Source organism: Rutidosis leptorrhynchoides, chromosome 3 (assembly GCF_046630445.1).
Source record: "Rutidosis leptorrhynchoides isolate AG116_Rl617_1_P2 chromosome 3, CSIRO_AGI_Rlap_v1, whole genome shotgun sequence".
Taxonomy (NCBI): domain Eukaryota; kingdom Viridiplantae; phylum Streptophyta; class Magnoliopsida; order Asterales; family Asteraceae; genus Rutidosis; species Rutidosis leptorrhynchoides.
This window is the reverse complement of record NC_092335.1, coordinates 540,161,749-540,176,602: the sequence shown is the minus strand read 5'-3', so window position 1 is coordinate 540,176,602 and position 14,854 is coordinate 540,161,749. Positions and strand designations below refer to the sequence as shown.

The window sequence follows — 14,854 nt, the reverse complement described above, 5'->3', positions numbered from 1 at the left end:
AGCCAGTTGCTCATATCAAAGTTATCAAATTCTCGTTTTATACACATACATATGAAACCATCTATATTCATTTCTTATTTCTTAAAGTTGATGAAAAACATTTGTTTCCAGAATGATTCTCTTGCTCAGCAACCAAAGAACGAGCAATTTGAGAAGCTGAAAGTATTTAAAAATATGTTGGAGCGTTTCATGCAATTCTTACAGATCCCCAAGCATAGTATTTTGGCAAATTATAAAGATAAGTTGGCTACTTACGAGAAGCAGATTGTTAACGTCATCAATTCAAATAGGCGAAAACCCACACCCACACAGCAACCACAACATATGCATTCCGGACAACAATCACATTCTCAGTTGACACAAGTCCAATCACATGATAATCAGATGAACATGCAAGGTTCTAGTTCAACAATGCAGCCTAATAATATGGGAAATTTGCCGCAAAGTTCAGTACCTTCTATTTCAGGGGGTTCAAATGCTCAACAAAACTTGATGAACTCCGTACAGACCAGTTCTAATCTTGATCCGGGTCAGAATAGCAGTATGAACGCCTTGCAGCAAGTCTCTGGTGGGTCTTTGCAACAAAATTCACTACAGCCGAACTCCAATATGCTTCAAAATCAGCAAATAAAACAACAGGAACAACTGCTTCAGAACCAGCAATTAAAGCAATTTCAACAACGCCAAATGCAGCAACAATTTCTGCAAAAGCAGCAACTTATGCAGCAACAGCAGCAACACCAATTTCAACAACAAACAAAGCAACAGCAGAGTATGCAGATGCCAGGAAACCAAATATCTCAACTTCATCAGATAAATGATGGCGGTGACATAAAACTTAGGCAGCAGCCTATGGGTGTGAAAACAGGTGCTTTTCAACAGCATCAAGCAGCAGCCCAACGTTCAGCTTATCACCAACAAATGAAATTAGGTTCTCCATTTTCACCTCAAGTCTTATCGGCTGCTTCTCCACAAATGTCTCAGCACGCGTCGCCTCAAATTGACCAGTCAACTATGTTCAAATCTGCAAATTCACCGTTCACTGTTCCTTCTCCATCAACTTCGTCTGCATCTCCTCTACCTGGAGAGTTTGGTGGCGTTTCATCGATATCTAATGTTGGAAACGTTGGACATCAACAACCATCTGGTGCGTTCTTACCTACTCAATCCCTCGCTATAGGCACACCTGGAATATCGGCTTCCCCTTTACTCGAAGATAATCCTGATGGAAACCATGGTGTTGTGCCATCGATTGGAACGGGAAGGTCCAGTGTTACAGAACAGCCTCTAGAGCGTTTGCTCAAAGTGGTCAGTTTCTAAACCTCACTTGTATATGTATACACACACACATACACACATACACACACCCACACACACACAATAAAATAAGTCATTTCATGATGATGGCAAGAGGAGTAAGTGGCGCTTGTTGGATAACAATTAAAACAGGGTTTGGTTGAAATGGGGTGGTTAGTACAGCTCAAAACCCTTAGCTTTTACCTGAAAACTCATATTTGTCCCAAATAGCTGATGATTTTATGATTATAAAATTAGTTCCTTTATGATACTATATAAATATTTGAAGAAATAAATGCCTCAAAAAAGACTTTGACCGACTTTTAACCCATTGCCCTTTTAGCCAATGTTATTTGCTGATGTTATTTAATCTGTTTGAGAAGAAACATCCACTTCTATTTGGTCCCAAATAGTTGACGATTCTATGATTACAAAATTAGTGTCTTTGTGATTTTGTATAAATATTTGAAGAAATAAAATGCATCAAAAATTACTTTGGGTGACTTTTAACCCATTGCCCTTTAGTCGATGTTCTTTAATCTGCTTAAGTAAAAATATCCACTTCTATTTTGCCTAAACACGGATAAAGTGACGAACACTGCCACCCTTATTTATTGTTGTAACTTTTTTTATCCAATAAACATAACCCAAAACTGCCACCTAGATCCGTTGGGGTGTGTTTCAGATGCTTTTGTCATACTGTATTAGTGTATGACTAACATTATCTAATTCTATTCTGCACAGGTAAAATCAATTTCACCAAATGCGTTGAGTGCCTCAGTTGATGATATCGGTTCAGTTGTGAGTATGATTGATAGAATTGCAGGATCGGCACCAGGTAATGGTTCTAGAGCTGCAGTTGGTGAGGATTTGGTTGCCATGACAAAATGTCGTCTCCAGGCAAGAAATTTTGTCACTCAAGATGGAACCAATGGCATGAGGAAGATGAAACGGTTTACAAGTGCAGTGCCATTAAATGTTGTATCTTCGACTGGCAGCGTAAATGACAATTTCAAACAATTAAATGTTTCTGACACTTCTGAACTTGATTCGACTGCATCATCTGCAATTAAAAAGCCCCGAATTCAGGTACTATTATCACAACAGTGTTCGTTCTACTGTTATTTTTTTTTTGTTGCAAGCAAGGTTGAAAAAATGGTTACTCAGGGAGTAATTGGTCAGGACTTTTAGGGAGTACTCGGCAACTCGGGGAATACTCGGATGTTGACTAAGTTTTTCTTTGACCGATTTTTGACCAATTTTGACCGATTTTCCAAATAATCCCGAGTTTTGGCCGACTTTTGACCGATTTTCCGAGTAAACCTGAGTTTTTTCTGAGTTTTGATCGAGTTTGACCTTGTTTGACCGAGTAATTGCCGAGTACTCCACAAGCTGAAAAATCGAGTACTCGTCGAGTAAGCCCGAGTTCTGCACACTGTTTACAAGGAAGTTAAAATTTGCATATTCTCTTGCAGGTTAATCATGCTCTTTTGGAAGAAATAAAGGAGATAAACCGGGGACTCATTGATACTGTGGTGAGTATAAGTGAGGAAGATGCTGATCCAGCTGCAGCCTCTGCGGGTTTAGAAGGTGGTGATGGAACCATGGTTAAATGCTCGTTTACTGGTGTAGCTCTTGGTCCAAACTTGAAGTCGCAATATACTTCAGCTCAAATGGTACGTTTACATGATACTACTTGTTTATGCTAAAGCTTTGTCAGGGTTGTTGCTTACTTAAGTTTTCTAAAACGATGTACAGTCACCTATACAACCATTACGATTGCTTGTTCCTGTAAATTATCCAAATTGTTCCCCGATACTCTTGGACAAGTTCCCTGCCGAAGTCAGGTGAGAAATTTCTTTTATTTTTAACTTTAAAGCATGTTATTTGTTATTTTGTAGTTATATTGAAAGAAAAGAAGAAGCTTCAATAACCGCCACTCTAAACTATCTTCCATCCAGTGTTGTAAAACTCCCCGATTACACCTTGTTATGAACCCGATCCGATTATCCAAAATCCGATTTAATTAATTGGTCAACATTAGTCAATGGGTCCAAATTGGATTTAGTCGGTCAAAGTTAATATTCGTCAATATTTATTTTTGAAATTAAATTGATATTCAGAGTTCTTACAAATGAAGATTATGTTTAGGTTTCTAGACAGTTATGTTAACATTGATGTGTGTGTGTGTATATATATATATATATATATATATATATATATAGTGGTAGGATCAAGAGGGAAGTAACCATTCGGGGGGAATGTTAGTAAAGGCACTTCGTGATGAATGTTAGTATTTTGGCGGGAAAACGCTCGAAGAAGTAATATATAACAATTATCGTTATTTTCATCCAATCTATAATGTTCGTAAACAAAGTTTTTTCAAAAAACGAAAAAAAAAAATTTGGCTTCCCCCGCTTCCTCCCGAATGGTTACTTCCCTCTTGATCCTACCAATATATATATATATATATATATATATATATATATATATATATATATATATATATATATATATATATATATATATATATAGAGGGTCATAATCAAGAGGGAAGCACTTTTTTAAGGGGAAGGGGAAGCAAATTTTTTTTTTTTATTTTTTCGTTTTTTGAAAAAATTTTGTTCACGAACATTATAGATTAGATAAAAATATGAACATTTAAAAAAGACACTGTGATGAATGTCATTATTTTGGCGAGAAAACGCTCGAAGAACAAAATAAAAACATTCAATGCATTGAATGTTTTGCAGCATTGAATGTTTTTTATTTTTTTCTTCCAAAACATTCAATGCATTGAATGTTTTTTATTTTTTTCTTCGAGCGTTTTCCCGCCAAAATAATGACATTCATCACAAAGTGTCTTTTTTAAATGTTCATATTTTCATCTAATCTATAATGTTCGTGAACAAAGTTTTTTCAAAAAACGAAAAAAAATTACTTCCCCCCAAAAAAGTGCTTCCCTCTTGATTAAATCTATATCTATATCTATATATATATATATATATATATATATATATATATATATATATATATATTAGGGTATGTTGAGGTTTTAGACATTAGGGTTTAGATATTATGGTTTAGATATTAGGGTTTAGATTTAGGATTTAGATTGAATTTTTAGCACGGACGGTTTAGGGTTCAGGGTTTGGTGTTTTGGGTTTATGGAATAAACCCAAAACACCAAACCCTAAATCCTAAATCGGGCTAAATTTTACTTCACAAAACATGAAAAAAAAAACGTTAACATTCTTCACGAACAATATTATCTTGAATGTTATTTTTGTCGATCGTTTTCCCGCCAAAATAATAACATTCATCACGAAGTGTCTTTTCTAAATGTTCTTATTTTCATCCAATCTATAATGTTCGTGAACAAAGTTTTTTCAAAAAACGATTTTTTTTTTTTTTTTTTTTTTTTTTGCTTCCCCCTATTGGTTACTTCCCCATTGATCCTGCCCCTATATATATATATATATATATATATATATATATATATAATCAAGGGGAAGTAACCAAGCGGGGGGAAGCAAATTTTTTTTTTTTTCGTTTTTTGAATTTTTTTTTTCGCGCATCAAGATCACACGAAAATATGAACATTTAGAAAAGACACTTCGTGATGGATGTTATTATTTAGGCGGGAAAACGATCGACAAAAATAACATTCAAGATAATATTGTTCGTGAAGAATATGAACGTTTTTTTTCTTCATGTTTTGTGAAACAAAATTTAGCCCGATTTAGAGTTTAGGGTTTGTGTTTTGGGTTTATTCCATAGAATAAACCCGAAACACCAAACCCTAAACTCTAAACCGTTCGTGTTAAAAACTCAATCTAAATCCTAAATCTAAACCCTAAATATCTAAACCCTAATATCTAAAACCTCAGCATACGCTCGAAAAACACGACAATTGTTATATATTACTTCTTCGAGCGTTTCCCGCTAAAATAAAAAGTTTTATCACAAAGTGTCTTTATTAAATGTTCATATTTTCATCCAATCTATAATGTTCGTGAACAAAGTTTTTTCAAAAAACGAAAAAAAAAAAAAAAAAGTTTTTCCTTCCCCCCGATTGGTTACTTCCTTCTTGATCCTACCACTATATATATATATATATATATATATATATATATATATATATATATAAAGCACGTGTCATCTCGGTATTTAATGTTGCCACATGTCGCTCTCTCTATGATTCCAAATTTTTTTAATATGGTATTATATATCATCTAGATTTAAAAAATATTTTAAATTTTAAACTTGGAATGTGTCCAAATTTTTTAATATGGTATTATATATCATCTAGATTTAAAAAATATTTTAAACTTGGAATGTCAAGGAATATTACGTACAGGGTATAATATTATCATTAATTACTAATTATGAATTATAGGAATGTAGACTAAAATTGGTAAGTCTAAGTATACCATACCACTAAAAATTATATATAACTGATAATCCAATAATTTAGGGAAATGGTTTTTCCAATTAAAACCTAAAAAAAGTTAATATTATTACATATTTTAAATTAATAGTTTTATTTTCATTTATGATATTAAATTAATATTAATATTAACATTAATATTATGATATTTGTATTCATATATATACATCTATAATAGAATTAGTTGAACTAAAAGGATATATAATAGAGATGTACATAAAATATTATCATTAACGGCCAGTTTTAAAACAAATTTTTATGTTTTATGGACTCATGTTTGATGTTTTGTCGATTATTTGTCAATTGAAGTTAAAATGCTTCCAACCGACAGCTAATAATCTATGCGTTAGTATTCAATACTAACGATTCAGGTAAAAATGTTATCAGTGATAAATAGGCTTTTTCATTATAATTGTACTATACTTTTGATAAGTATTAATATTAACGTTATCGAATACTAATTTATACAACCGTCGTGCAACGCACGGGCTCATAAAACTAGTATATATATATATATATATATATATATATATATATATATATATATATATATATAGAGGTACGATCAATGGGGAAGTAACCAATTTGGGGGAAGCGGGGGAAAGCAAATTTTTTTTTCTTCGTTTTTTGAAAAGACTTTGTTCACGAACATTATAGATTGGATGAAAAATGAACATTTAAAAAAGACACTTTGTGATAAATGTTTTTATTTTGGAGGGAAAACGCTCGAAGAAATAATATATAACAATTATCGTGTTTTTCGAGCGTATTTTGAGGGTTTAGAAATTAGGGTTTAGATATTAGGGTTAATATGAACATTTAAAAGGGACACTTTGTGATGAATGTTTTTATTTTGGAGGGAAAACGCCCGAAGAAATAATATATAACAATTATCGTGTTTTTCGAGCATATTTTGAGGGTTTAGAAATTAGGGTTTAGAAATTAGGGTTCAGAAATTTAAGGTTTAGGGTTTAGATTTAGGGTTTAGATTTAGGATTTAGATCGAGTTTTTAACACGAACGGTTTAGATTTTAGAGTTTGGAGTGTAGGGTTTAGTGTTTAGGGTTTTGGGTTTAGGGACTAAACCCTAAACACTAAACCCTAAACCCTAAATCGGGCTTAATTTTGACAAAAAGTACTTCACAAAACATGAAGAAAAAAAAAACGTTCGAAGATTAACATTCTTCACGATCAATATTATCTTGAATGTTATTTTTGTCGATCGTTTTCCCGCCTAAATAATAACATTCAACACGAAGTGTCTTTTTTAAATGTTAATATTTTCGTGGGATTTTGATGCCTGAAAAAAAAATTCGAAAAAAAAATTTTTTTGCTTCCCCCCAATGGTTACTTCTCCCATATATATATATATATATATATATATATATATATATATATATATATACATACTTTTTATAAATTCATTATTTAAATGTATGAAAAGTTCAATCTGATTACTCCCCTATAAAGCCTCAGACCATGTATTCCCCGAGTAGCGATTTTTGCAACCTTGCTTCCTTGTTTTTATATACTGTGATTTTGGTAGTTTTATCCATCAAATATATATTTATTGTAACGTTTGACCCGTTTTCTTTTGTTCTTTGACCCATTAGGGATATATATTGCCACCTCTGACACTTTGACTTGATATACTTTTACAGCAAGGAATTCGAGGATCTTTCCTTAAAGACCAAGTCAAGGTTCAGTATTTCTCTTAGAAGCCTCTCGCAACCTATGTCTCTTAAAGAAATCGCGAGAATTTGGGATGCTTGCTCTCGTGCTGTTATATCAGAGTATGCTCAGAAAACTGGTGGTGGTACGTTCAGCTCAAAATATGGTACCTGGGAGAATTGCTTGAGTGCTGCTTAATGTTCCTTCCTTTGAAGTGAATATATGATTGCAGTCGGTATGTTTTTTTATAACTTTTTCTTATATTTAAGCTCCAAGCGTTTAAATTTGCATATTTGAACAAGTTGTCACACTACTCCCATTGTCTTTTGTATGATATTTTAGGTATATATGGTAAAATTATGTTGGTATTTAAAGAAGTTAGTTCTTAGAGAACATTTATTTCTCTCTTTCGAGTGGGTTTCTCCTTTCTCAGAACTTCCAAATTTAGTTTACTTGCTGTAAGTTTCATAATATATTTTATTTATGGTATACGTGTTAAGGTTTATTATGCAGTCGTTATATGGTATCGACAAATATTTTTGCATTGTTACAACAACAACAATAAAACCCAATACCACATAAGTGGTGTATGGGGGAGGTGAGATGTAGACAATCTCTCCCCTATCCGAGAATAAAGATAAGTCATTTCTCCACCCAGAGTGAAAAACATTCTCAAAAGTAGAGAAAGTCATCCCTCTCTATTCGACGGATAGAGAGATTGCTTTCGGGTGGACCTCCGGCCAATAAGTAGGAAATTTTTTTTAAAAAAAACAAAATTAAATTAAAAATTAAATTGAGACGCCATGAAAATGGTAAAATCAAATTTTCATGGGTTTTAAATCCTGCCTGAAGTTTACTTTAGGCTCTAAGAGTCAGTCAAGTCGCCAATAAATCGACGCTTGCTGTCGGCTGTTACTTATTGTCAAACACTGCAAATTTATTGTTACATCAAATTGCCAAACTCCAGCTTTACTTAACACTTCTAGGGTCACTTGGAAGTGTTATTTGCACTCGATGGCATTAACGCATTAGTACCATACCCCGAATATGGATTTGTTGGCGTACTCTATAAACAAAGATAAACATAAGTTTTTTCATCCATTGAATATATATACCTACTTGGTTGAATCTATTTGGTTGAATCCAAGTTTGTAACTTTGTATGGATCACAAACATACTCATGTGATGAGGGGAATTTTGCCAATGTGAGGAGCTAACCAACAACAGCAGCCACTGCAAGTGAGGCATCTGTTAGTTTTGGTCTACATGCTACTTTTGGTTTAGCAAATATATCATATTGTTTCTTTTAAAAGGCATCATGTTCGGTTGCATTCCTCATCAAATACGTTTGCTCTCATATTTTGCATTTGATCTTAATCTGTACGCTTTACTGTCTAAAGAAGATAAGTTCATTTTCGACATGGCCTCGCAAGGAAATTTCATGTTACGAACAACCACCGAACCCTGGGATCTCTTAGAAATGATTGCAACTGTAACAATCCAGCTTTTCCGTTACATTTTTATTAAGTAATTACTCGTTGATTCGAGAAGTTGGAAGCTGTCTTTCGAGTGAGCAATTGTGCGGAAGTTGGTAGAGTAAAGTTTGCTACTTGTACTCTACAAGATGGGGCTTTAACTCGGTGGAACACGTTTTCACAAGCTAAGCTTTCTGATTCCTGAGCAGTTGTTTCAGGTTCTACACTAGGTTTTACTTTAGGTTCATCCTTAAGTTCTATCTTTTCTTCAAAAACCTTTTGATCTAGTGATTTTGACCTAGAAGTCTTTAACTTATGTTCTAAGAAGTCTAACTTAGTTAAGAACTTAGAGCTAAGGTCATTTAATTCATGTGCTAGATCTTCACCAACATTGATGCGAGAAACAGGTTTAGGTACAAATTGGGCAGAAGTAGAAGGTAATGCAGGTTGAGTTCATATAACATGTTGGTTAAATACTTCATTTATAGTAATTTTTTAGTAGGATTGCCAAATACTTCATTTTCCAACATAAAAACGTATATCTCAACTAGAAGTGTCGGAATATAAACCAATATACGTTTAGGCACGTAATCCTCTCTTTTCATATACATCTCCTTTTGCACTAGTTCTTTTTAAATTTAGGTGCAGCTTTGTTATATTTTTCATTTTTCTTTTCATACATAAAAACTATTTGTGCAAACTTCCGTGAAAAACGTTTGGTAACCATTTCATCTATTTCAACATCGGATGGATAAAGGAAATGGTGAGGAAAACCGACATTAACATAGTCACCATCAAACAACGTGAGAGTAGATTTCATAGCAATTGATAATGTCTCTGGACGAATATACCGAAGTCCCCACTTTTCACTATGCATAACTTTTTGGTTTATTAATGAAAAATGTTTGCTTATTAATATTTGTCTCAATTAAAACTTTGACTTGTTCAGTTCGGTAAAGTTTAACATCATAATCAATAACTGATATTTCATTTTTTGAACTTGTTCATTAAATTTAAAAATCTGATTGTTTTTACCGATAAGTTCTTCTTCTAAAGCAATAATTTTCTTTTCCAATGATCTTATTGTGGGTTCGTGTTCTACTTTATGGGTATGAATTTCTTTCTCAAGATTTCCAGTTTCTCCGTGAGACATTCAGATTTCATCCGAAAATCTGTCCTTTCAATTCATAATGGTAAAATGGTCTTTTCTAAATCTTTTAACTCAGAAATTTTCTTGTTGAGCTCTACTTTAAGTTGATAAGACTCAGAATATGATGAAGATGTAGTCTCTTTCTCTTTAGCATTAAGTTCTCTTTCAAAATTTTGTTTTCCTGTTTTAAACTTTTAACTTCTTTTGACATAGAGGCTAGATTCTTCATTATTTGGTTTTGCATCTCAATATATTCAGAAGAAATATTTTGAGATTTTGAGTGAGAGGGTACCTCTTCATCCTCAGATGAAGTTGAGTCTGAATTGGATTCAGCTGTTTCCTTAGCCTTGATAAGCTTTGTCACTCGGCAGACATTAGCATGTTCTTCCTCATTCATCATCATCAGTCCATGAAAAGCAAATATCCTCGGTCTTTGAAAGCTCTCTTCCTCTTTTAGCAACCTTTGCAAGCAACATATTTTTCCCGTAGTAATCATGGTCCTTTTTCTCCGGGAGTTTACATTCCTTAGAAAAATGACCTGGTTTCTTATAATTAAAGCATAGATTCTCCTTCTTTGCTTCAGGTGTTTCAAACTTCTTCTTTGTTGTTTCGACATTCTTGTAGTAAGAGGATGTTGATGAACTCTTGTTCTTGTTGGACTTGTTTTTGAATCTGGGCTTGTTCAGCTGTTTGGTGAACATTGCAGCTGCTTTGATCAATGCTTGGTGTGTTTCATTCATTTCAGAAAAAGATTCTTCACTTGAATTCTCAGATTGAGATGGAGTTGTTGCTTCCTTGGAAAAGCTCTTTGAAGACTTATTCTGATAGCACTTTTGCTTAACAACTAAGGCCAGTGGATCAACAGGTACAACTTCTTTCCTATCAGCTTGAATCTTAGTTACCTCAGCTTAGTATATCATCAAAGTACCAAAAATGTGATGACCCGGGAATTTCCGACCAAATTTAAACTTAATCTTTATATGATTCTGACACGATAAGCAAAGTCTGTTAAACTGAATTTCAAAAACTTTGAACTGTGTTCATGTATACATTTGACCTTTAACTAATCTCGACGATTCGCGAACAATTGTTTGTATATATATATATATATATATATATATATATATATATATATATATGAGTATATATAATAAATAGAAATTCATAATATATAATTTAAACATTAAAATTAAATAAGTACAATAAGATATAAAGTAAATAAGTTGTATATATTAAATGTAGGTACAAGTTAAGAAGATTGTTAACATAATAATTTTCGTTACTAATTACTAATACAATACTAATCTCAATACCTATATTAGTTTATTGAATATATTATAATTGTAAATTATGTATTATCAGTTATTATAATTGTTGTTAATAAGTATTAGTATTATAATTATTGTTAATGTAATTATTATTAAGAGTTATAATTATTATGATTATTATTGTTATCATTCTTACTATTATTCTTAATAATTAACATTAATGTGATTATTAGTATCTTATTAGTATCATTGTTATTTATTGCTATTATTGTTAATAAAATTGGTGATATTATTTTTATTATTAGTATTTCTAATATTATTAATTAGTATTATTAATATAATTATTATTAGTTATATATTTATTAATTGTTAATACTAAATATATAATTTACTAATTTATAAATACAGATATGGGTAAGAATCTGTTTCATGTTTCAATCTAACTTTACCTAATTTGATTTCCTGTCTCTAACCCGTACGATTTAATCACAGAAACATAACAAGAATCAGTAACAGGTCGATTTGCAAATTCAATACAATCCAAATTCTATTGCAAGTCCTTTTCTATTTTCTTATTTATATTTTTTTTCTTCCTTTCTTCAATTTTGTCTCTGTCGACTTGTTGTCTGTAAGCTGTTATAGGTCCTTCTCACGAATCAATTAGGATCACGGGTTGTACTACACCACTCACTCAATCAATATATCTCTCATCTTCCACAATTAGTAAAAGAAAAAGGAGAGAAACCATTAAAAAAAAAATTCGATACTTCCTGTTCTTGTCCAATTTCTCAGATACTTCGAATTCGAACGCCATTTTAAAATCCTTAAATGCAGATATATTAGAAATCTTTCTTTTAATCTATCTGCAAAATTTCAAAGACTAATTCTTCCTATCGACTTCTAATTTTCGAGTCAAACTTAACTTTCTAAAAAGTCAACTTTGTGTTCTTCACCAAATTCGAATCTGTTTTGAGGTTTCTATTGAAATTAACGATCCAAAAAGTTTCTATTTGCGAATTAAAACAGGTTTCATGTTATATGTATTATCTAAAACTTTCTTAAAATCAAAAAGCAATAATTTTTTTTTTTTTAAGAACTACGACTGCACAGCAGTCTGTTCTTCATCTTTTATATTTTTTTGTTGTTGTTGTTGTTGTTGTTGTTGTTTGTTTTGTTTAATTAAACGATGTATCAATTTCAGATAGTGGAAGCTTAAATTAAACATTATAATAAATATGATGGCTGTTACTGTGATTGCCAGTCGACTGGTTGGTTTAGAGAGGAAGATGAAAGGAGAATAGATTAGTACGGGTTATATACTAAGGGATTCATAATATTATCAGAAAAATAAAAACGGCTGGGTGGTTATGTGTGTTTGTAGATGAACGGGAGGTCGCGGGTTCGAGTCCCGTCTGCAGCCTTTCTTTTGCTCAAAGATTTAAAGGGTATATCTTGTTATTTATTTTACTTCTATTATTATTATTATTATTATTATTATTATTATTATTATTATTATTATTATTATTATTATTATTATTATTATTATTATTGTTATTAATTATTATTATTATTATTAATTGTTATTGTTATGATTATTATTAGTTTTGTACTCGTTAATTATTATTATTATTATTACAAATACTACTAGTATTATTATTAACATAAGTGTATATATAAGAATTATCATTTATCATCATAATATTAGATATAATTAAGAGTATTATTGATATTGTTATGGAAATAATATAAGTTACTATTATTTTCATAAATATTAGTATTAATATCATTCTAAATTTATTAGTATTATCATTATTATTATGTATTATTATTGTCAATATCATTATGATCAATATAGTCAGATAATTATAAGTAGTATTATTATTAATATGAGCATCATTATTATTATATTATTAAGAGTTATTATTATCCTAACTATTATAAGTAATAAAATTTGCTATAAATATCATTATTATTATTATTATTGTTAATATCATTATAATCAGATACAATTTTCATTACTATTATTTTACCAAATAAACATTATGTATATAAAAACATTTATAAGTAACAATACATATAAGTATGTACTAATGATATTAATGACTTTTACATAAATATACGTATATAACAAATTAATATCTATTTTATATATAATACTAATCATATATATATATATATATATATATATATATATATATATATATATATATATATATATATATATATATATATATATATACAAAAGATAAATAAGATATAAATATGAAATTATTCAATTACAAATATATGTTTTAATATATATACAAATGATATAGGTTCGTGAATCCGAGGCCAACCCTGCATTATTCAGTAGTCATATGTATTTTTACTACAAAATACATTAGGTGAGTTTCATTTACCTTTTTACCCTTTATATTTTTGGGCTGAGAATACATGCGCAATTTTTATAAATGTTTTACAAAATAGACACAAGTAATCAAAACTACATTATATGGTTGAATGATCGAAGTCGAATATGCCCCTTTTTATTAAGTCTGGTAATCTAAGAATTAGGGAACATACACCCTAATTGACGCGAACTCTAAAGATAGATCTATCGGGCCCAACAAGCCCCATCCAAAGTACCGGATGCTTTAGTACGTCAAAATTTATATCATGTCCGAAGGAGGATCCCGGAATGATGGGGATATTCTTATATGTATATTGTGAATGTCGGTTACCAGGTGTTCAATCCATATGAATGATATTTTTGTCTCTATGCATGGGACGTATGTTTATGAGAAATGGAAATATGAAATCTTGTGGTCTATTAAAATTATGAAATGATTATTTATGTTAAACTAATGAACTCACCAACCTTTTGGTTGACACTTTAAAGCATGTTTATTCTCAGGTACGAAAGAAATCTTCCGCTGTGCATTTGCTCATTTTAGAGATATTACTTGGAATCATTCATGACATATTTCAAAAGACGTTGCATTCGAGTCGTTGAGTTCATTAAGATTATTATTAAGTCAATTTTAGTTAGATTTATTATGAAATGGTTTGCATGACGTCAACTTCCGATGTAATGAAAGATTGTCTTTTCAAAAACGAATGCAATGTTTGTAAAATGTATCATATAGAGGTCAAGTACCTCGCGATATAATCAACTGTTGTGAATCGTTTATAATCGATATGGACTTCGTCCGGATGGATTAGGACGGGTCCTTTCAGTTGGTATCAGAGCGGTGGTCGTAGCGAACCAGGTCTTGCATTAGTGTGTCTAACTAGGAGTTGTTAGGATGCATTAGTGAGTCTGGACTTCGACTTAGTAGTTTTTAGGTTATATTAATAAGTCTGGACTTGAACCTGTTCTGCATGTCAAAAAGGTTTGCTTATCATTTGGTGTCGAAAATTATCTGCTTATCATTCTTAGTCTAGACACGTCTTGCTGCATTGATTGCATGAATAGTGTATAGACAAAATTCATATCTTAGCGTATCTGTCACTGTAGACTTTATCTGACACGTTTCCTTAATTTTCTCCGTAATTCACGGGATCT

At 31.2% G+C, this 14,854-nt stretch overlaps 1 protein-coding gene across 1 annotated transcript in view; it reads left to right on the top strand.

Moving 5' to 3' along the window:
- The window catches only part of LOC139902905 (mediator of RNA polymerase II transcription subunit 15a-like), a 30,281-nt gene extending 22,444 nt beyond the window's left edge, over nucleotides 1-7,837 (top strand). The window contains exons 8-12 of the mRNA XM_071885593.1: nucleotides 112-1,308; nucleotides 2,041-2,385; nucleotides 2,772-2,972; nucleotides 3,055-3,143; nucleotides 7,408-7,837. Coding sequence (XP_071741694.1) covers nucleotides 112-1,308; nucleotides 2,041-2,385; nucleotides 2,772-2,972; nucleotides 3,055-3,143; nucleotides 7,408-7,615 — 2,040 coding nt within the window. The 3' untranslated portion in view covers nucleotides 7,616-7,837. The remainder of the gene's footprint in view (nucleotides 1-111; nucleotides 1,309-2,040; nucleotides 2,386-2,771; nucleotides 2,973-3,054; nucleotides 3,144-7,407) is intronic.
- Nucleotides 7,838-14,854: the final 7,017 nt, after the last annotated feature.